Source organism: Gadus macrocephalus, chromosome 14 (genome assembly GCF_031168955.1).
Source record: "Gadus macrocephalus chromosome 14, ASM3116895v1".
Classification (NCBI taxonomy): Eukaryota; Metazoa; Chordata; class Actinopteri; order Gadiformes; family Gadidae; genus Gadus; species Gadus macrocephalus.
In genome coordinates, this window is record NC_082395.1 from 10,209,180 (window position 1) to 10,233,075 (window position 23,896).

Here is a 23,896-nt window from a genome sequence, read left to right on the forward strand (position 1 = left end):
GATTAAAACTATAGACAATTTATTGTACCATTACAGATGTTATAAGTAATGCAACTTAAATATCCTTAAACTGATATCAGAAGAAAGAATCCTAAAACTCCCATTCAAATGTATTCAGTACTATTCTTAAACTAGTCTCACAAATAACTAAATCTTTTATATGTACAATAAAAGTCTGCACTATACTGTTTTAATGTGACATGGAAGTGTCTTCCTTTCTATAGAGCTGAGGAATGTCAACTTCTTTCTAAGGATTTTATATTTTATTTACTTTTGTAGATAATTTTCCGTTCCAATAAGCTTCACGTCTTAATTTACTTTTTCACCTGTGCATCCCAACTGACAATGACTTGATATTTATAATATAAACAAAACATTCATAGTCATTTTTGTCTTTTATTTTGTGAATTTTCCAACCTAATTCTTCTCCAAGTTACAATCTCAAAATTATTATACAGTACATTCCAGTTTAATGTAACAGCATATCGGACAACTTCAATTAAGCACCCAATACAGCCAAGATGAGTGAGAAATTAGTTTTACATTCCACATATTATCAAAACTGGTCAATTCCAATGTTTGGTCTTAATACTCGAAAGGGGGGAAAAGTTCAATTATAATGATATTTTATGTTAATGGCTGATTTAGGGCAGTTAACCTTGTCAGAGTTCATGAAGCAATAAAATCTGAACATTGAGGCTTCTGATATGCAACCCTGTAAATCAACAGCCACCAAAGAAAATGGTTATAGAAAATACTAAAAGAAAATACGACATTTTTAGCAAAAGTTAAGCCTGATCCGTAACATGGGGCGTTATGACCATATTTCACAAATAATTACAAGTTTAAACATTTTTAAAGTAACAGGTATATAATAAAACTAGCTACACAACTTGTGCCATTAAAGCTATAACCAATTCTACTTAAATGCCCAATTACCTATAGTACTATGACATTATATGAAATTCAATTCTCAAACAAACACATGTTGCAGCCAATTAGTTAAGATATCTGATCAAAAAAGTGGAGTCAAAAATTCATGCAGACCAAATCTTGGTCATTGTTTTTTGAATGACAACAGATTTACATATAATGACTAGCAAATTAAAAACGATAATTTCTTAAAAAAAGAAAACGTTTATCTGTATAAGTAATTCCTTAGTCATGATTGGCCGGAAACCATTCTGGCATAACCTGCAACACATGCCTGATAAATTAAGAAAAGCAAGGGGGCAAATAACTAACACTGATGACATTATAACAAGGGAGTTGATAGCTTCTTGGATTTGGTGTCAAACATTCACATGTAAAAATTCAGCAAATCCTTTTCATCCCTCCGTCAATAATTGACCCTGAGACTGAGTAGTAAAGGGACATTTTGTTTAACTCGACACCTTAACATGATAAACAAAATAAAACCATGTGGTAACACAAATTAAGACTGGATTTTCAGAAGCTCTGATTGTTATGAAGAGCTACGTTGACTGATGGTGCAGGTTTTAGCTTTGAGGAGAATAGCCATAACAGTGAGCTGGGAAGTACCTTTATTATGCAATCTTGTTAAAGATGAGTAAAGTCTATTTATTGGAAATTATTGCATCAGATTCTGAGTAAATCCAATATGTGTAATAGATGTAATCCTTGATAGACGTCAAGGTTTCCACTGATGGTCTCGGATCCATAGGTCTATATAAGTGTCCCTTTACAAATGCAGTACATATATAGATATAGTAATGTATAAAAAAACTATCGATGGTGATATTATGAATAATAATGTTCATTATTCCATAATAAAAAGATGTATAACTAGCTCAACACCGCAAATAATTATTTAGATGTGCCATGCCTTTTCAGGGCCAATTACACCAAGAAGGAATGCCCAATTTTAGTTATATAAGAGGTGGACAAAGAACAATTGTGAAACCGTGTGCAAATATCCTTCTTAACGTTGCACTTTTAAATGATGCAAGCGGTATGAACAAGCAGTAATTAGCAGGGTTAAAAAACAACAATACTAACTGTCGTGACAAAATGCATCAAGTGCTTGACAAGTAAATCACTACACATTCTATTTCCCAAGCCAAAGAAAAGAGACATGGTACCAAGTTAATCTCAGTAAGTAAATTCAGGCCAAAATAAATAGTGAGGAAACATGCCACATATATTATGTCTATTGGTGTGGTGACAAAAAGCTATTGCATCCATGCTCTGGTCCCAATTTCAACCATACCGACATAGCAACTAAACAAATTACATAAAAGCTAAGCTTCACAAGTCTTTGAAGGACTGTTAAGAATTGCATAACACAAAGAGGATGGAAAATTGGAGGTGCATCTCTACGTTAACAACTACTAATTAACATTTTTAAGTGACTTGAAGGAAATTGAATACATACATCATTTTCTGATTTCATGTCGATCTTACCATCATCATTGTCTAAATAAAGTCATGATATTGCTTACACTGAACAATTAGGAAAAGTAAAATTGAGACTGATCACAGTAAATAGGAGATATCAGTTGCCCTGAGACAATTTGGCTATGCTAAAAAAAAAAGCTTAAAAAACATTATTGGGATTTTGTAGTGGATCCAAATTACGTAATTACAAAAATAATGCTTGATCAGCCTAGTGTTCTTGAGTTGCATTGTCCAGCAAGATTACAATAGTAGAATAATATATTTTTTCATAAAAAGCTACAGAAAAGGCGTAGTAGCACACTTTGTGATGACAAACTAGACATGGGGTTCAGTGTTGTTTTGCTGGTAAGGGACAAGGACAGGGTGTGGTTAGGGATGGCCCGAAGAGAGAATACGCGTGAGGGTCTGGGCATGGAACCATAGGGGTGACCACTACTGGGCATAGCTGTTCTGTTGCCGGCGCTTTGCCGACCTCATTTTCTCGAAGCGGGACTCCATTTCCTCTAGGACCTTGGGGGTGTACCTCACCACCAGCTTAACCGTTCCCTGCGCTGCCTTGAGTAGTTCAACTGCCTTCTCGTGGTGCTCCCCCTCCACACTCTGGAGAAACAGAGGAAGTGCATGTTAATGTATTATAATGAGCTTCAGGCAGTAACTTTATAATAAACTAGTTTATCAAACACAGTTATTTTTTAGGGTTAGCATAACCCTAAAACCAAAACACCCTGTTTGAGCCAGCCTCGGCCACTTCTAATGGGCATTTTTCATTTATTGGTTGGTTTATGTTATTTTATAGGGCTACGGTTTAACCCTGCGTTCGCACCAAAAGATGCATTTGCTGCCCGAACGCGTTGCCGCCGAAGTTTTGACGCGCCGCAAATCAAGTTTTACGGCGCGTCAAAGGTTTTGCAGCGCGTCAAAGGTTTTGCGGCGCGTCAAAAGTTGAAATATTTCAACTCGAGCAGCATTTGACGCGCCGCAAAATACGTGAACGCGCCCTCCGCCCGTGCCCGGCAGCGGGCACGGGCATGCCGCGCCGCAAATCAGATTTTGACGCGCCGCAAATCAAGTTTTGCTGCCCGTTTTCTCGGCAGCAAATGCTGCGGCAGCAAAGCAGCAACGCGTCTCTACATTCACTTTGAATGGGATCACGACGTGCGTCAACTTTTTGCATCTTTTGGTGTGAACGCAGGGTAATAGTTGTTTTTGCCAGGAAGGATAGGAATTCTGAGGGAAATGACCCGGAAGTACCGGGTCATGCATGGAAAGGAAGGTGCTTGAGTACGATAATTAGTATTGATAATGACAACAATTTTGGTTAACGTTTTCGAATAGCTCACATTTTGTGACTGGTAGCAAATAATGGTTAACAAATCCATGGTTATTATTGCATTGTGTGGGTATCAAATCAATTATTAAACAGATTTTACTGCACGTGACGGGATTTGATGGTACAAACTCCGATAAATGAGCCATTTATCGGACAACCCATTTTATACCGGGTTGTCCGCATTTATTTGGCCTGCATGATACAGCCCAGTAATAAGGCACAGGGCAAAATATCTCTGATGCGCTTTTAGTAGTACATCTAGTAGACGGACCCACACCAATAACATCGGATGTTGCATAATTACGTAGCTTAGTGCAAGTGAAGTAGATTCTCTTAGCCCCTTGGTTGTCTTTGCCCAAACTTACCTTGACCTCGACTTTTTTTTTTTTTCCATCAAGGCCTAGGAAAAGACATGGGCAGATGTTTTTTGGGACTATACCCTGGACTTACACTGCTACGCTGACGACACTCAGATATACATCACAACCAAACCCACCCAAAATCCTCGCCTCAACGAACTCGAAACCTGCATCTCTACAATAAAAACACGGCTGACCCACAACTCAATAGTGACATAACAGAGCTCCTCCTCATAGGCACCAAATCCCTTCAAAAAAAACTGAACCTATCCCACTCACCATCGACACCTCGACCATCACTCCCTCCCCCCTGGTCCTCAATCTTGGAGTTATCCTGGAACCAACCCTCTCCTTTGGTCCCCATGTCAGCTCCATTGTAAATACCTCCTACTTCCACCTTCGCCGCATCACCAAATCAGACACTGCCTGTCCCCCCCTGCTGCTGAATCCCTTATCCACGCCTTCATCTCGTCCCATCTAGACTATTCCAACTCCCTCCTCACCGGCATCACCTCTCATTCCCTCCATAGACCCCAAATGGTCCAAAACTGCTGCTGCGCGCCTTCTCACTCAGGCCCGGTCTCGTGAACACATCACTCCTGTTCTCTTCACTCTCCTCTGGCTCCCCATCAAACAACGTATCAATTTCAAAATCCTCCTCCTCCTGACTTCCAAAGCCCTTCCCCACCTGGCCCCGCCCTACCTGTCTGACCTCCTCATCCCCCATTGCCCCTGCCGAACCTCCTCCACTCTCACTCTGACCGTCCGACCATCCAAACTTAAAACCCGACTCTGGAACTCTCTCCCCCAACCTGTCCGCGACTCTCCCTCGCTTCCCATATTCAAATCCCGTTTAAAAAACGACCTATTTTCCCAAGCCTATGACCTCCCCTACGCATGACCACCCTTATCCCTATCTACTATCACACTCCACCCTGCTTCTCTTCTCTGTTATGCTGTCTTCCCTTGTCCCCCCTGATTGTCATCACCCTCTTCGTGTTTATGTCTTCGTCACTGTAAGCGCTATAGAAAATTAATGAATCCTTATTTATTTATTATCCAACCACGGCCCAGGCATTCGCTATCTCTGACACGAGGGAATCCCTCTCGCCCATCAGATCTAAAGGCTTATAGCCATAATGTTGGACTGACGTAACCTAACCCCAAAGAGCCAGTAAAAGGTTACTCTTACAATAACATACATTTAGCCCTAGTTTCGTCTGAACTCGGATGCATGAACGTACCACGCCATTCACAGACAGGAGCTGATCGCCCCTCTTCAGACCACCGTGGCGGTCAGCGATACCACCTGGGATGATGCGGGAGATGTAAATGGGAGAGTTCTGCTCCTTCCCTCCCATTATATTGAACCCCAGCCCTTCCTCTGTCTTTGGCAACTCCACCACGCGGGGATGGGAGTGGCCTTCACTTGCGGCAAAAGCTGCAACAGTAGCCTACAGAGAGGGTTAGAAGGGTTACTTGGAAATCAATCACCCCGTTCTTGCTAAACTTTCCTCATAGTTTATCCTCCTTACCTTGGCTGTAGCATTGGCCCTGACTTCGGGACTGCTGTTGATGTCCACCGTTTCATACACATGCTCATACACCTGTAAAATGTAAAATCAAGACGGCTGTTAATTGACGAAGCATTATTTATATATATGTATTTCACAGAGTTATAAGGTGGTAAACCATGCTATTTAAGTAAGGACACCTTACCTCTCTAACAGCATTACAGAACTCGCTCTGTAAAACCCTTTGCAGTGCCTGAAGCTTCTGAGGCGGCACTTCGCCGGTCCTTTGGAGCTTATCCAGAAGTTCGATAGCTCTTGAAATGTCTTACAAGAAAACATACAAAACCTAATGTTTCAATATCGTAAGCAACACGAACATTATAAGAGAAATGTGGACTGGCCAAGTAGAAATAAGCTCTACATGGCAATACATAAGATACATTACATTGAATAGCTGAAATTAGCAGAGAACCTTTCTGTTTTGGTTTGAAGTTGGTTGAACTGGTGATTCGTGTTCGTGAATGACTCAGAAATGCAGCTAGCTCGATACAACGTCGGTATTTCAAAGAAAATACCATATATTTTTATTATGACCTAACTATTTATGGTTTAGCGGAGTCGTCACCGGAACTAATGATTAGAAAAGCCACAATAATAAAACGCCTCCTTTCTCAAATTCTCCAAACTAATGCTACTTCTTAGCGTCCTGGTTACGTGCACAATTGACATAATTGGCATGACTTTAGGACAAAAACCAACGTGAATATTCTGCATTCGCTAGATGATACATCATCAGAGACATAGACAACAAGAAAAATAAACAGACAATTGTAAGCTAATGTTAGCTTCCCCGCTAAGTTACCTCTCTCCAGTCGTACAGGTTCCCCAAGTGATGCCATATTTAGAATGATGAAATATCAGGCTCCAGGTAGATGATTTTTAAATAATAATGTGTGAAAGTCGGGATATGTTTGCAAAACCGAGACTCTAAATCTGATTAGCAGTTAGCTTGTTTAGGGTCAAGGCAGGTCTGGGTCAAGCTAGCAGAAAATGTTTGACTTCCGATGTCGACCTTCAAAGTATAACAATACTTTTTTGAATATTGTGGAAGATGGGGTTTTGAATTTATCTCAAATGCATTGTTATATTACACTTGCACCAAAAGACAAGTGAATATATTTTCTTTAATTTAATATTATATGTATTCAAACACTAGTCTTGAAATGCAATATAGAAATGTTAAGTGCATGTTTGCAAAATAGCAAAATATAAGTGCATGTTTGCATTGATGACCATATAATATAATGCACATATTTAATCCCAACACCTCAGTATTTATTCAAGATTATAAACCGGCTGTTCGTCCTCATTGTATTTATAATCTGAAAACATGCTTTTATTTTGAAAGGAACATGGCTCATGCATCTCTCTCGTTGCACGTTGCCAGTACTTCTTCGCGACGAGCCCGAGCCCAGTAAACAATGCAGAGTGATTGGTAAATGTTGGCTCATTTTGAATGAACCAACATTTAGCACACACACACGCGCACACACACACACACACACACACACACACACACACACACACACACACACACACACACACACACACACACTTTTAGAAGGGACATTTTTGATTTGGAATCTACATTAGTGTTACACTTAATATTAGACTATAATAGTTTTGTCGGCAAACGGATTTCTCTCAAATGAACAATAGCTACATCTAGTGGTTATTGTTAAGTAATACAGCCAAGCAATGGGCAATGGTAGGAATTTTCTTGAACAAATTTGTATATAACTGTGTTACCAATGAGAAAATATGTATAGATCAGAAGCGATACAAAGAACTTAATGTCAAGTAATCTTCAAAATAGATAACACTGGTTGAACACTACAGATGGTGGATATGGGGGGACTGGGTTCAGGAGAGAGAACCCCAACCTTACTTACCTTAATTGTTTGTATTTTCTTTTAATATTTTTCTTAAATGTAATGTTCATTCTAGACACGGTAAAGTAACGATTGTATTTTATGGGCAAAGATTTTGAATAAACATGCAGTTGGCTGTGAATAAATGTGTATTGCCTGTGTAATATGTGTGCTATGGGAGAATAATACTGGGGGGGAAGGGGGCTGTTGTCAGACTTCAGGGGCTGTGAACTTGTCAACTTACCTCGATTTGATATACATTATATATCTTTATTTGGGTTCTCCTTTCAAGTCCTTGTAAATGACTGATACTGGAGCAAGAGTTAAAATAACTTGCTTTCGCTCCATAAGCACATCCTAAACAAAGGAAAAATGTACTTCCTATAGTTAATACAATATTGCAATACATTTATTTCTCATTTTAAATAATTGTAGTGTTACATATGTCAAATGTAATTTTTTTATGTAAATGCTCAGACAATGTCACACTACAATTACATAAACATTTACATTTGACTCATGACATAGTAATGAAATGTAAATGTTTATGTTTATATTCAGAAGCACTAGCCTACCTTACTTTAAAGGGTGGATTTTTGCTTAAAAACATTCATCCTTGTGACTACTAATGCATTCCATACTTTGGTTGCTGAAGGAATAAAGCTTCTTAACTTGATCCAGTTGTACGTAAATGTGAGCCAACCTTAGCTCTTTTCCTGAAGTAATGGGATCGGCCATTTGATATACAACAGGCTTATCATGTTTCTTACTGTTGGCATGGAAACTCAACACTGTCAGCTTAGATAATGAACGCAACCACAAACTGCTCTATGAAGCCCCTCCCCTGGAGGTTCTCAGAAACAAAAGAGTTAAACATCTTCTCTGTTTATGAAGAAATATGTTTTCTTCCAATTATTTCTACCAATGCACTTACCTTAAAGTGTCTGGAAACAAAACCGCCAAACAAATGATAAATATATTTCAATAGATTTTACATAGCTAAAATCTCCTTAAATTGGTGTTTGTTAAGATTATTTGATTCATCATTATTTGTTAGTAAGTGTGCAACCAACTTTAATCATGGCATTTGCAAAAACCTGAATCAGGCAGAGGTCTAATTATGGCTAAGATAGGCTCCGTGTCAGTTCATCTCCCATAAAAACTTCATGAGTTGGATTGGATACCATTACCTCTACGTATATGGTCTGTATCAATGCCCAGAATTTCAAATAAGTAAATGTTCTGCTAATACTGCTGCATCCATAGTGAAATAACCATACCTGATCTATCAAACAACTGTGTTTGTTTTTGTTTTATAAGTGGCTTTGTTCATCTCATTATATTAAAATGTGGTTTTATAAAATTGTTGTATTCTACTAAGTTAATCACAACATTATGCCTCCTCTTTTTCACAGGACATTTAAGACAATGATGTTCCAGCACATCTTAATTACTTGATGGTGCCGCTGCCCATAACACGCCTATTTAATATTACTTTGTCTGGCTGTCAGCGTATCGGTCTATCTCTCTGCTGTTCTGTCTTTCTGTCTGCCTGTTGGCTTTCCTGCCCGCCTGCCCGTCTGCTGTTTGTTTATCCGTCAGTCTGCCTGGAAGTCTGCCTGTCTGTTGGCCTGTCTGTGTTAATCTATATGAAAAAGCATTTTTTCAAACTTTATCCACATTGCTTTTCTTTTCATTTGCCTATATTCATTTTTATTTCTTCAGATATTTCAGTTTAATATTGCAAACAACTTCACAACATACAAAATGAGTATTGTTATCCCAGAAACATGTCAATGAATAAATTATATATATATATATATATATATATATATATATATATATATATATATATATATATATATATATAGTCTCTTTTATATTCTTATATAATCTTATATATAGTACTCTGGTGGGGATAAAAAAATAGACAGCAAAGCTTTGACAACAGCACCTTGACATAGTATGTAACATCACCTCGTGAGGTTTAGGACGGTAAACAGATCAATTACTGGAGAGGAAAAACGTTTTTCTGCTGAGTATGCAAACCAAATGTTTTGGTCGGCATCATCTTAATTTTTTTAGAGGAGGATTTCTCAATTCACAATGGAAGCAGCATGCAAGCTTTTGAAGATGGAATTGTCCCTCCTTCCTTGCCTGATTCTTCCTTCATTTTCTAATTCTTGGCAACGTAAACAAGTCACAATGTCTTGAGGAATGTGATATAGTAATTTGAACTGGGCGCAAATGACTGATCAGATTTTTTTTTAATTGTTTACAAGGTCATGAATATGTTCAATAAATAGACTGTAGTATCACTTTTACTGTATAAACGTCATCTTTTTTTACATGCAGTCCATAAAATTTTCATTTGACGGAATAATTTACCCTGTTATGTATATATACAAATAGATATTTTTTCTCTTTCATTTTTCAAACTCTTCAATAAAATCTATACATGTTATACACTATCTCCCTCTTTTAATGGTCAATGTACATACACATGAAGTGTCTATCCTTATAAACCGCCAGCCAATCTTCTTTTTGCTATCCATGGTAAGCGCTCGCACGTAGGACTGGGTTGTCCTGCACTGGGAGTTATAGTGCCGCTTGTCTATTCCTCTGCAGCCGTCCTTTGTGTAACCCATGGGGTTGCATTTGGTCTCGTAAAAGTATTGCTTCAGCTGGCCGTTGGGGACAGGGACCTTTTCCATGACGGTAACTGTCTGCCCAGACATGTCTATTGCCGTCTTTTTATCCACAGCTGTCACCCATTGGCTAATACTGTCACACACGCTGAGCTCGCCGCGTCTTGAGGGATCCGAGTGTCGCCGCACCCTCATGGACATGTTAGCCGCGTCCAGGTAATTTTTGTATTCCTCCAGAAGAAAGAGCAAAGGCGGCTCCAAAGGCACTTGGTTGCTGATCATGACCCGTGACTCGTACAGATCGACATCCTTTGTCTCCGTGGCGACCAGGGATTCCAGGACGCCCCCTCCCGCCGGGCCCTTCTCGGCCCCCTGTCCCAACTGGGCCGCCTCCTCTTCCACCTCCAGAAGCTCCTCTAGCACCTGCTCGAACGTGTCTGTGAGCGAGTGGAGGGCCCCGCGCTGGCCCGGCCCGGCCCCGCTCTGCGGAGTCCCGTGGCCCCGGGCCTCGGTCGCCGCAGTGCCCAAGAAGCCTTCTGTCCGGTGGGCCCGCATGCCTGGGGCATCTCTCAGGGGCGCAGCTCTTAAGCAACTGAAGTATGAAATGACCATAGTAAGGAACAGGATGGTCATCACTCTTCTAACCTGGTGGAACTGCAGAAACAATAGGAGGGGAGAAAAACAGAAGGACAGTCAGGTTAGTCCAGAAGCATGTCTGCCGGGATCCTGTTATTTCAATGGACGAAAGTCATCAAGCAAAGGTGCCGTCGGTGGCAAGGTCGTTATCGTTTTATGGCAGACATATGAGACTTTTGTTTTTTTTCACATAAATATATTCCATTTCTGTCAGTTAACCCCCAATTGTTGCCAAGGGACCAATTGTGGAGTGGACATAGGACATTTCACAAATAATTGCAATAATAACAGTGGGCAGTTGTTGATGAGACCAACAAAGTCCAGCAATAGCAGGTTGTTTCACCACATTTGCCTTTCCTTCGGTGTGACACACAGTTAGGATCCTGTAGTGGTCTGGATATTCATGAATGGGAAACTGCATTTATAGAGGAGGCGCGCCTGCTCTGGCATGGGAGTGATGAGAGTGGAGGGGAAGCAACTAATAGGATGGGATACGGGAAGTCTGAGAGATGCGTCATGCGCCTCACACTCTTAAGTACCTCAAGGCTCCAAAGCATCGCTCACACTATTAGCAGGCACTGCAGGGGGAACAATAGTCACATGACACAAGACCAGACTTAGCCGGACATAGACGTCCTTAACACTTTAAAGCCAGTTGGATGGATATACATCCCTTACCTGAAGCCACACTGAGATTCCCTGTTTATCACTGTATTGGTAAGCATCCCAGCAGAACACGAACAAGAGACAGCAATTATGATGAAAAGAAACCTAGTTCTCTGCTGCCTGAGAGGGGCATTTAAAAATAGCCCGAGAGAGGCTTGGACTGCACTGGGCATGCTGTCCTTCCTGTGTCCCAACCGACTACGGGAATAAACATGGAACACTTCCCCTCTCCTTCCGAAAGGGATGGAGAGAAAGACTTGAACAGAAGGGAGGAGCAAACCCCACCTCAAAAGCATTTGTTTCATTCTTAATTGGCGTCTTGGGCCGCTGCTGCAATTAACCAACACCACGGCGACCGGCATAGAGATATCTGGTCTATAAATAGACGTGCCGGGAGTCTCAGTCTCTATTCAGAATATCACATCCTTCTTCTTAATGAGCCTCACAGCCCCTGAGCTATGTGACGCGCTTCTCCGGAGTGTGAGAGCGTACGGCGAGAGGACATGGGGAGGGCTGGGTGTGCAGGGGGGGGATGGGAGCGTTTTCCCTCACTGACGAAAACAACACCAGCCCCTTAAAATAACTAGGATTAACACACCAACCCAACACCTTTTTCTTTTTCCCTTTTTACTAGGCTTTTATTCATGAAAGCCTATTTTCGAATCATTATGAAAATGAGAACGGAGCCACTGAGACGTTTGAGACGTTCAAGGTTTTGGATGCGGGGCGCCTGGTTGACGACGGGTTACAAAGGTCAAAACACAGGAACCATGTTCGGGTCTGTTTTTGAGCGGACCTGCGAAGGCTGCTTCGACACAAAAGATAAGACATTGAATTCCAGAAAATCTGTTGTTTGCGTAGACCCGCTTCTCATTCAATCTATGGTCCCATTACCCGCCGTTAGAAGCACAGGGCGCCACTAGAAGCAGAGGGCACCGTTACGCGCTTATCGTGGTGAAGGGCGAGGTCTGATCATTGTTAGGTGTCACACCTAACGGTGAAGCTGCAGCAGCCAGAGTGCTGCACCTTCCCTGACAGACCACACGGGTAATATTGCAGTAGCCGGGCGGGGGGGGCGGAGGTGGAGGAGGCGGAGGAAGGGGAGAGAGCGACCCGCGTCATTTCGCAGCATAACAACCAGTGATGACGTCTCTCGCAGGTCTCCACAGGGGAGGGAATGGAGGGGGGGGGGGGGGGGGAGGTTGTTGGGGGTAATGCCACTAATCAGTGTGCAATTGCTCGCCATTCCTCTGGGTATCCTCACACCGGGAATAACAAACCATTTCATTTCTATTTCTGTGATTTCCTGTTTCCATCAGGAGAATCAATATGGCTGATGCTCTCGATCAACATCCTGGTACTATGCAATATAGCCGGTGAATCATTTAACTGCTGCGGGACTTGCTCATAATGTCTTATAGTTCGGTAATAGAAACCATTGTTTTCTTCATATTTGACATGTCTTTAAGAAAAGTCTGGCCAAGTCAGATTCACAGTTAATTAAACAAATGTATTTTTAAGGCTATTAATGTATATGATTAACAAGGATAGACGAAAAACACAATCCAACTGAATAAATACAGATAAAATATAACAACAAAATGCTGTTAAAAAAATTGATTTATCATGGTTTTTCTTGTTACCGAATCATGTTTTGAGCGCATTCTGCTGGTGAAGAGCAGCACTGATATTTGCATGTGAAATGCAAACACACCTTGATTCAGGGACAAAAGTATTGAGGCAGGTGAGGCTAAAAGAAAGAATTGCTGTTCACACCTCAAGATGGACACCTGTTAGATTGTTATACAAAGGCTTTGTTTCCCATGTTCTTTTTGTCATGTGGAGGTTATTGTGTTAAATCCCTCCATTGAAAGATGCTGGAAAGTCTTTATTTTTCCTTTAAAGCATCAAAGGACCGGTATTATTATTTGATACATGCCATTGTCTTTCACTTCTTTACAAGTGTTGACACATTTTGGTGTTTCGGTCCAGACTACTTGATATTAGTTTCAACCCCTTCTTGAATAAAATAAAAAAGTAACACTATTAAATAAGAATCTAAGATTATTGCTTGTTATTTCAAAGCGCTTCTTAGGTAAAAAGCCTAAAAACATACTGTTTTGTAGCACACCACATATTTGTTCCTCAATTCAAGGCAAAGGCAATTAGGCTTTATATGTAATGGATGACACATGTGGATGCTTGTTTTCTCTGAGAGCGCTGTTTCCAATTCGACACACAACGCACATGAGTTAGAAGATGAGCATTTCAAAGCATTTCAATTATACTTAGCCTCAAGGCATGGTCCACTGTTACCACATAAAACGTTTGACAGGAGGGATCGAAATAATACTTAATCTTCTTCCCATAACCAAGGATGACTCATCTTTGATAGCTTCTCGACACATCAAACTTCCCCGCTCATCAGGGGTATTGGCTAGCTGTTTTACCTAACGTTATTATTAGTTGATTATTGATGTATAACTTTTATAGGCTTAATGTCTGTTTAGAGACTGTTTCCTGAATAAGTAATGCTACTGGATACACAGAGATACCTTTCTCCATCGACAGCAAAGGCCGTCGGGCACTTGAGGCAGTTTAATGGTTAGATTACCATAAACACTTAGATTTGACACAGGCACGCAAGAAATTCATTACAAGTAGTACCACGCATGTGGGAAAGAACAGTTGTTCAGTTCCCAAACATTGACGCTAGGTGGCGCCTGAGACCGTGAAATGTTAGGGACTAGAATATCAGCACACTCCCTTTACACAAACACGCGCACACACAAACGCCCGCGCACGCACACTCTCTCACACACACACACACACACACACACACACACACACACACACACACACACACACACACACACACACACACACACACACACACACACACACACACACACACACACACACCTATAGAGCAGGGAAATAATATAGATAGATAAATAGATGGATAGATGGATAGATAGATATTTTCTAGCCTACATTTGAACACATCACTCCACAATAGCCCCATAGCAGTACAGCAATAACAAGTCGCTCAGGAAGATATTCGTGATGAAGGCACATGCTCTTAAAGTAAGAAAAGCAAAATGTTTTCGGAATCTACAAAGGTTTCTTTTAGGGTCATCTCCTAGACTGAACTCTAACCTAACTATGGGTCGGCAAAAAAACTGTCGCGTGGGTCTCAAGTTTCTTATAAAGTCTTAATGAGTTAATCACTTAGTTTTTCCTTCTTCTTGTTTATTCTGCACAAAACCTACTTTGTTTAGGTGTTGGTGCGCGGGGATAGATGAGCAAAGGCTAGACTACATTGTGAGGATTGTTCCAAGCTTCCTCGTCTGGTCATGAGCAAAACATTGCTAAGATGGGACTACAGAATGCATGATGTTAAGGCCCAGCGGCTGACTCGGTTGCTTTTAAAAAACACGTTGGATAGTTCAAATAGTTTACCTTTTTTCTGACGGCAGATCGAGTAGATCACTAAGTTCAGCACACGACAGCATTCTGCTGTATATACGCAGGACTACTTGAGCTCCCTTTCCCGGACTCTATTAGAAATCCAATCAACATAATAACCCCTTCTTTATTAATGAGCGAGAGGATTCGGTTACACGTATCCCTTGTCGAGCTGCACCACCGGGTCGTGCGTTAGAGGGATAATCCCCATCAGGATCGGACTTAACATCCGTCCCAACAATTTGAAAACAAGCGAAAGTGATGAAAACAAGCCCATAAGCGAACACGTACCTTTTTGTACTGCCCAGTCGTAAAGAGACTCACTCAACGAGACAGAGTCATCTGGGATGTGTCAAGACTACTCCCCTGAGTTATAACTTAAAAGCAATATTTTCCCCCACAGTCACCTCCGAGATATATCTTTGGGTGATGTGTCTTCTTCAGCTTTGGAGCAAATAGATTAAATTATTGATGGTGGAAATTGCATGGATGAGGAAATGGAGTCCCATGGCTGCGCGGCTTCTCTGCAGACGGTGCGGGGAGCAGAAGTTGTTGCATGCTGTGGAGCTGCAGCCGCACTATGGACCGGGAGCGCGCTGCGAATGACGATCCTTTACAACTACAGTAAGTTACTACACGGTGACGTCGCAACATGTGACTCCAGCCGCCGGCTGACTGGTTGCCACCGAGCTCAAGATACAAGAGCCCCCCAGAGGTAGAAAACATTCATGGGTCGTTCATTTGCATTTATTTTTGTCCTTTTCCTTCTCTAAGCTACGACCATTAACGGCATGGACTTAAGTCGAATAACCCCCCCCAGACAATACCCCCCCCCCCCTCCCCCCGCCTTCCGCATTGGGTCATGTTTTAGACTTTGGCGCAATTGTGAAGTTCACTGCTGGATGTACTATTATAGGCTATCAATGGAGACCAAACTATACAATGGTATCTCATTTCCTTTTCTATTATTAAATTGAGCGCATAAGCTCAAATGATAGGTCTATATTCCCACATATTGTTGACTAGGCTATATGTTCATTCACCTACGACGATATTTCTAGAAGAGATAGACCAAGCCCTATATATAAACGAATAAAGTTAAACAAAGTTTTATCGTGAAACACTGTAGCCATCTAATGAAGAATTGCAATACAATGATAACATAAGAATGCACTACCATTTGTTATTGTTGTCTTAAAATGTCCTTACAACACTGTTATTACCACTTATACCAGAATATTGACGTGTAGCATGTAACATTCCCCTACCAAACCCTTACATATGCATACAGATTAGGATTATTTTTGGTCTTGGTGCATAATATAGGCCTATATGTTCCTTCGTCAAACCATCATGTTTATATATATATACATACACACACACACACACACACACACACACACATATATATATATATATATATATATATATATATATATATATATATATATATATATATATATATATATATATATATATATATATATACATACATATATATATATACATACATATATATATATATATATACATACATATATATATATATATATATATATATATATATATATATATATATATATATATATATATATATATATATTTCTGTCACAGTTGCCATTTGGTGAGTCACAGTGTGCACTAGCCATTTTGAAAAAGTCCCCTACTGACCGCACAAGTCCTCAATCAGGGGCCAAGCATCTTATTGGCCCCGTGGCTTGGAGGTACTCCAATGTAAAGAGATGTATTATGATGGGGCTCCTCTCTGCACGAGCGGATGAGTCGGAGGGCTCTCGTTTGGCATGTAGCGGCAGTACGGGAGTGGATGCTGCAGCTCACACCTGCTCCATGAGTCACTCCCACCTCCAACACACCCGGGGATCATGCCAAGATGAATATAGCCTCCCCCAAGGCTCGCAGGAGGCGAGGGCAAACTCTGGATGACAAAGTATTGCATCAGCAATCACTCGGCGACATGACTCCAAAAGAAGGAGGGGGGGATCGCACACTGCACAAGGGGTTGTTCCAACAAAGTCATTCATAAATAAATCACCTGGCATCCCATTAGAAGAGCAAAAAAAACAACAACACTGCTTCTCTCTCATTTTTCTGCAAAGGCAGCGCATAACTGAAGGTGGCTCAACACGGAGCGTTGAGGAAGACATAGGTTTCACGCATCAGAATCTGTAGACGGATGTACTTGATACACGGACATGTAGAGCTTATGAACAGACACATTTGAACTAGGGAAAAGGTCATAATACCTTCAATACCAATTTATTTATGATAAAACTCGTCACTTTGTTAAAGATTCTGGATGTTTGAACATCAAATATATCTGTGGAAAACTGGTGCAAGTTGCCTCAATTAGGAACACATATCGGGTCACACCCACGCCAAATACTAATAAATTGGTGCAGAATCGAGGACTTATATCCCAATTTAGTAGCCTACTTTAATTAGCCTACCAATCGCTCTCTAATGACAAGTCCACACGGCCCAATGCTGACCGTGGACGGGCATCCAGAAGGAGGTTTGAAAGACATTAGGCTACTTTTGGAAAACCTGATTGCAATACAAAACCATTTCTGAGAATGGGTGACGCTTAACAGGGTTTCTGGGAAAGCACATAAGAACACGTGACTAATCTTCAGCCTCAAAGCTAATTGTTGCTTGTGAAATAATTGGTGTAGGGTGGTAAGGCAAACACAATCTGCATCATTTCCGTTGTTATTAATTATATTTCCTGAAATGGTTATGTTAATACTGCCACAAACTCAAATGGATCCATGGATTTTAGTCATCATCTTAAATCGTGAAACACTGCCCCCCTCTTTCTTGCATCCACCGGGATTTTTTCCTATCCTTCTCTCTTCCTAATTACTTTTGTTGAACATCCCCACACGTTGCATGCGGGCTAAAATAGACATGAGCATTTTTTCTATATGATAAGTAAAAAGCATTGAGGTAAGAAGTGCATGTGAACTATTCTCGGGAGAATGCAAAACAAGCCCCGCAAATTTTTTTATTATTTGAATAGACCTCTCGAATATCGTTCTGCAAGGCATTCCATGAAACAGTGGCTATACATTCAGGCTTGTGAAAAAAGATAAACACGCCCACCTATAGGCCTGCAGTTTAAACATATACTTAAATGAATATAATAATAATAAAATATGTTGGCACCCTTCAACAACAACAACCGCATGGCGTAAATTGGATTTATTTAGGATATGTGATGTTTAGAAACACAAATCGTCCTGATATTTTTAATTGGGTTAATTGTCAGAAGATGTGAGGAACTCTATTTAAATGTTTAACACATAACACTTTGAACCCATGTCCCGCAGTGGCGTCACGCCAACACCTGGACACGCGTTCCTCTGCGATCCATACATGGAGGATGATCTAACAATAGAACAGCCTATTGTTTTCTGACGTCTTTAAAGAAACAAAAATACCCATCACTTATTTTCAAAACGGCAAAAATAATCTCTGACGAACCGTCATCAGACCAGAGCAATAGCTGATGATAATGAGCCTATATAGGCATATCAATTACAGAGGCTATTTTCCATCATCTTTTTGACAAAATAATTTATTGTCGGGTTATTGGGACAGTCGATGATAAATCGCTTCTTACTTTGTGCGATGTACATCCACTACAGCAGACTCACCTTTAGCAAATATAATCTACAGTAAAAAAAAATAATAGCTTAAATAGCGCAACGTCTTTCTATTACATACAGAGATAAATTAACAGGCCTGTGAACACTCACAAATCCACACCGAGTTAAAATCCCTTCATATATAACCCTGCATTAAAATAGATTTCGCCAGATGTCTAGTCCAAAAACCCAACCATTGGTCGAACAGAAAGAACGAGACATAGAGCTATAATATTTTCATGACACACACACACACACACACACACACACACACACACACACACACACACACACACACACACACACACACACACACACACACACACACACACACACACACACACACACACACACACACACACACACACACACACACACAAAAGGCCTACATTTGAATATGATCGCCCCTGGTCTATGAATCATCTGTAAAGAATGCAGCACCGATATTTCGTCAAGTGATGCCAAGCATTTCATCTTGTTCGGAATGAAACCTTACCATCAGATGTGGTATTGCCGCCCACCCTAACTCTGCAGCGAGAGAGAGAGAGAGAGAGAGAGAGAGAGGGGGGGGGGAGAGAGAGAGCGGGGCCGGCTGCATGGGAGACTCTCGGTAAGATAACACAGCCCCATTTATGGACCCATCCGATGACGTACATTGCAGAAAGTTCTATAAAAAAACCTTCATACATACAAAGTGTGTCGTGCCACCCCACAGACCCCCCTCCTACCCCGCCTCCGCGCTCCCCTCCCCCCACACGCCCACACCCACACCATCATCCCACGGCTCTCCGCCGTGTTCATACTAAACTATACCGCTGCCGCCTTAGAAACGGCGAAAAGAGAAGCTGATACACAAAAACTAGACGATTATTTGCAAATCAGCTTGAGTAACATCCCATCTACCCGCGCGCTGCTTTATTTATAAGGGCCAAACAAATGGGTTATAATCTAAATTCAAACCAAATCATGGCTCGTTCGTTAAAATATTTTATTTTGTAGGATGACTGTTCATTCAAGGCTATTTATGGGAGATGTAATATTTTTATATTTTAATCAGCCGATGGGCATTTTTCAATTCTGACAGGCTTAATTATGGCGTGACGTAGATTCTAGCCCAAAGAAGCGCACTATAACACCCAACGTCGCCTAATAAGCAATAGGAGTTTTTTGATGCATGGCAACAAATAAATCATACATCGTAATCAGTAAGAACAACACTCTCTCCACTGTGGGTCTATCTGATCCATATTGGACATTGATTGAAATGATCGAGTGATTCCATTCGGATACAGAAGATGATTTTTTTTATCCAGAAATAGCAGCGGAATGCTTTTGAAATGTAGGATATCCCTAGAAGCGTGTGGAGGAAAACAGCACACGCTTGTGTACACGCTATTATAAGCCGATCAGGATGGTCTGACCAGGAAAGGGAAAAACAGATAGGCTCCTATTATTTGCGGTCGTGGGGCAGCAGGAATATAAAAACTAGCAGAATCCCCCGGTAGGCTATCTACACAACCCAATGTGGATCCTCTACATGATTTTTCTGTCCAGAGAAATCCAGGCTACTTCTTTAAACAAGCGCACATCAAGCCATCTTATCTCTCTCTCCATCTCTAGCCTTCACATCTGTCAATAGAAGCTGTTAGACCACGCCTATTTTTGTTGTATTGTAATTCCATACCAAATAATATAATAATTTGCATAGGTTAGGCTACTGTTTGGAGTCCCACGGGATATCCCGACAATTAGTATTTGTCAAGATGATTACGAATTAATATGTGTTGAATTATTTGGTCGTTGCCTGGGCCGAGCGGAATGTGAAGTGTGGAGCTGCGGACAAAGGGGGTGGTGGAGCAGGTGAAGCCGGAGCGGGAGTAGGAGCACCTTATGAATGAAACCAAGGAGCGGTCGTAGTAAAACCATAAGTGATTTGATCGCGATGACTGAGATAACGACGCTATATTGCGATTTTGTCGGGGAAATCAAAGCCGAGTTATATCTGATAGTCTATACAAATGGCTAAACAGTTCAAATGAAAGAGGATAGACATATATATATAGATAGATACATAGATAGATGAATTGATTGATGAATAGATGGATAGAAAGATAGCTTGGTAGATGGATAGAAGGATGAAAGATAGAAAGATAGACAAATACATAGATAGATTGAGATAGATAGATTAATGGATGGAAAGGCATATGTATATAAATATATAGATATGTATATATATATATATATATATATATATATATATATACATATATATATATATATATATATATATATATATATATATTTGGTAAATGCAGCAGTATTCGTATTATTCTTCGTGCAGAGCAGAAGGAGGACTGCAGAGTAAGTTCCACATCGGGAGCATGATTAGGCACAACGCAACGATTACGCAAATGGTGTTGCAGCAGGTTAGGTGTTCCCAAAGTCCGGAAAGCGCTCGAAAAGCCTTTTCTCAACACCACCGTTCTATTTGTTTGGATGTTTTTGCCCTAGTCCGAGCTATAGGCTACACTGCATTTGAACACCATCACAATTTTAAATAATGTGATGCTAATGGTCTCCTTGACCAACCACACTCGAATCCATTAAATAACACTGAGATAGCAATTTGCATTGCGTCCTCTATTCTGGCAATAAGATCACTCCAAGCGCATAGGCGCACATCCCCTATGTGCTGAATACAACTTCATCTTCCAAACCCAAACCGTAAAAATACGAAAGAAGCAAGAGTGACATGGAAACAATAGATTGGACTCTTACCTTTTATAAGGGCAGATAACCACTACGTGGTTAGATCTCCACGACCAAGACTTGCATGTCCCAAAGTTAACGCGGTAGACTAGCGAGAACGGAGCGGGGGGGTAAGAGAACGGACGCCTTACAGTGGCTCCAACATTTCAACTTTCACATGCTCTATCACCGGGCGCAACACATCTTTAAAGCACAAGCTTTTTTTTTGTTTGGCTTTTTTTTTTTTTTTACTGGCAAGCGCTTTTTTTTCGTTATCCGTTTTCAGAACACAGGCCCCCCTTAGTGGGCTTATTGGCTTACCAAAAGTTGAAAAAAGAATCCCGGGTTTGGGAAGGGGTTGGCAAAGAGAGAGAGAGAGTTGGCGTCCACTCGGTGTTTTAGTCCATGCAAGAATCCGGTGCCTCTGTCCAACGTGCTGAAAGCATAACACAGCCAGGGTAACTATAGGGGCACAGATCTATAGTTTGGGATTGAGTGCCACTTGAAAGTGCTTTACTATCCTTCTTCCCCGCGCCTTGTCACGTGAATTTCCCACCTTGTCGTGCCTGTCCTGCTAATATTTGATTACATGTTGGTCGGACATAATTTCCTTTAGAATAGCCCTACACATCTTTTAACCAAGAGCCGGCAGACACACACAAAATAAAATAAAAAATCTCGCCTCGAAGGCTCCAATGGCATGCCAAAATGACACAGATCAAAGCAGACAACCGATGCAATACTGCCATGCTCTTAATACCATGTTAAGAGCTCACTTACAGACACGCATATGTTGCTTTTTTCCCTGTACTAAACATTCAGAAAAACATACATGCATAAAACAGATCCCTGGTTGCCAATTGCACAAGCCTGCATGGCATTACACGAGATCCACACTTTGCGCGACAGAGAGACAATGGAAGATTTCCCCCCTCATTGCCTTACCTCTTTTCACTGTACCGGCATATCCTGCGCCGAGAAACGCCACACAATCTTTTCCACACAAAGCTTTGTCAACATCAGCCTCATCAGACATAGAGTCTCTTGTTCCCACTTTCTCACAAGTATCCAAACGAGTCCACCGCATCCAGCTATGCGTTGTGAGACCAAAACAGCAAGCACGACTGTATTTATTGGTACTGATCCCTTCTAATGATGATGTTTCCATGTTACTTACCATTTTCCCCCAATACGCTGTCCCGGAGATAGAAGTGTGTTAATATCCACTCACTCCCAACAGCTGCTGGTAGATAGTCTAGTTTGAAGTCATCCTAGGAGAACTTCAGCAGTGCTAGTAGATCGCCCACCACTTCGGTGACTTATGATTCTAATAACCCCTTTGCAATATCCTTCTTCTTCAAGCTTGGGTGGCTCTACAGTACGGACAACTATCAACAAGAGCCGTGTTTCAGAAAAGCTTGTATAGATATACGCAATACCTCAGCCCGGACAACGCCATTAGTGGTCGTGATTGAAATGAGCGAAGGCAATCGAAGTTTTTCCCCAGTGTTTGTTGGGCAAATCGCCAATGCAATGATTAAATCGAAATCACCTTTTTTTTTAATAACTGGCACCTACAACTTCTAAGGAACACTCATATTTGAATCATGTGTGACCACTCACTCCCACCTCGACAAAAGGATATAGGCCTATAACGCATGATACGCACAACTTGTTTATTCCCACCCAAGATGGGGCAGAGCCAGGTAGGATAAGGTAACGAATATCACACTGAGGTCCCTGAGTAACTGCGATCAAGTTCTGGAGAAACTTGTTGCAGCTTTTTAAACGCATACGCTTTGTTGTCGAAACAATGTTTCATACTCACATTGTAAAAAAGTAAATAATCAAGTCCACCGCTTCGGTCTTCAATAATTGATCAAAGAAATCAAAAGTTTAATCCACATCTTCCGGTGTCGGAACTGACCGAAGACTGAGCTGCTGGTAACCTTTAACGGTACACTTGTAGCATCGGTGATTAGGCATATAGCCTACTTTCCAACTTCCAATATCTCAAGTTGAAAATGCGAAATGTGTTTTCGGTCGAATTCCATCGGTTGCACAGCGTAGACCTACAATAGGACATCTAGGCCTGATTGTTATGCAGTAACGAATCGCTATGCTTGCACGTGTGCCTGCAATATACGGACGTTATGAGTAATAGTCCTAAGGGATATTTGGCCAGAATCTTACCTGGAACACGGACTATCTAAGGACTTAAACGATGCGATCATTGAAACGTGATAAAGGATCGTGGTAGCCCATACGGGAATTCGTGCAACGGTGCGTTATTCAACGTACACGTGTTCAGTCTGTCAGTATAGAATCATACACATCCTTTAGCCTGATTCATTAACAAAACGTGTCTAACGAGTTTAAGGTAACTAGACGCCAATAAGGTCTTCCAATGTTAGATATTGTACTTCAAATACACTTGTGAAACTTAAACAGAAAATCTTAAAACTTTCATCATTGTAGGCTACAATGGCATCAATGGAAATAAAAAATGC

General features: G+C 41.0%; 2 protein-coding genes and 1 long non-coding RNA gene across 9 annotated transcripts; 1 reads left to right on the forward strand and 2 right to left on the reverse strand.

The window, feature by feature from the left end:
• Positions 1 to 376: 376 nt before the first annotated feature.
• Positions 377 to 6,686, reverse strand: lin7c (lin-7 homolog C (C. elegans)). The gene is made up of 5 exons (XM_060070597.1): positions 6,484 to 6,686; positions 5,827 to 5,945; positions 5,643 to 5,714; positions 5,352 to 5,561; positions 377 to 3,018 (listed from the first exon to the last, which is right to left on the reverse strand). The coding sequence occupies exons 1-5, from the start codon at positions 6,518 to 6,520 to the stop codon at positions 2,851 to 2,853; spliced, it is 606 nt and encodes a 201-aa protein (XP_059926580.1). The 5' UTR covers positions 6,521 to 6,686; the 3' UTR covers positions 377 to 2,850.
• On the forward strand, positions 3,227 to 4,744 carry LOC132471516 (uncharacterized). The gene is made up of 2 exons (XR_009528852.1): positions 3,227 to 3,280; positions 3,322 to 4,744. It is a non-coding gene; the product is annotated as an uncharacterized LOC132471516 (long non-coding RNA).
• Positions 6,687 to 9,800: 3,114 nt separating the features above from the next.
• bdnf (brain-derived neurotrophic factor) lies at positions 9,801 to 23,032 on the reverse strand. 7 transcript variants are annotated; one of them, XM_060071589.1, is made up of 3 exons: positions 22,564 to 23,032; positions 21,708 to 21,822; positions 9,801 to 10,854 (listed from the first exon to the last, which is right to left on the reverse strand). In XM_060071589.1, the coding sequence occupies exon 3, from the start codon at positions 10,831 to 10,833 to the stop codon at positions 10,021 to 10,023; it is 813 nt and encodes a 270-aa protein (XP_059927572.1). In that variant the 5' UTR covers positions 10,834 to 10,854; positions 21,708 to 21,822; positions 22,564 to 23,032; the 3' UTR covers positions 9,801 to 10,020. The 7 variants fall into 7 exon arrangements, with proteins under 7 accessions (XP_059927572.1, XP_059927574.1, XP_059927569.1 ...); XM_060071591.1 differs by lacking the exon at positions 22,564 to 23,032 and adding an exon at positions 22,332 to 22,488; XM_060071586.1 differs by lacking the exon at positions 21,708 to 21,822.
• Between the last annotated feature and the right edge of the window lie 864 nt (positions 23,033 to 23,896).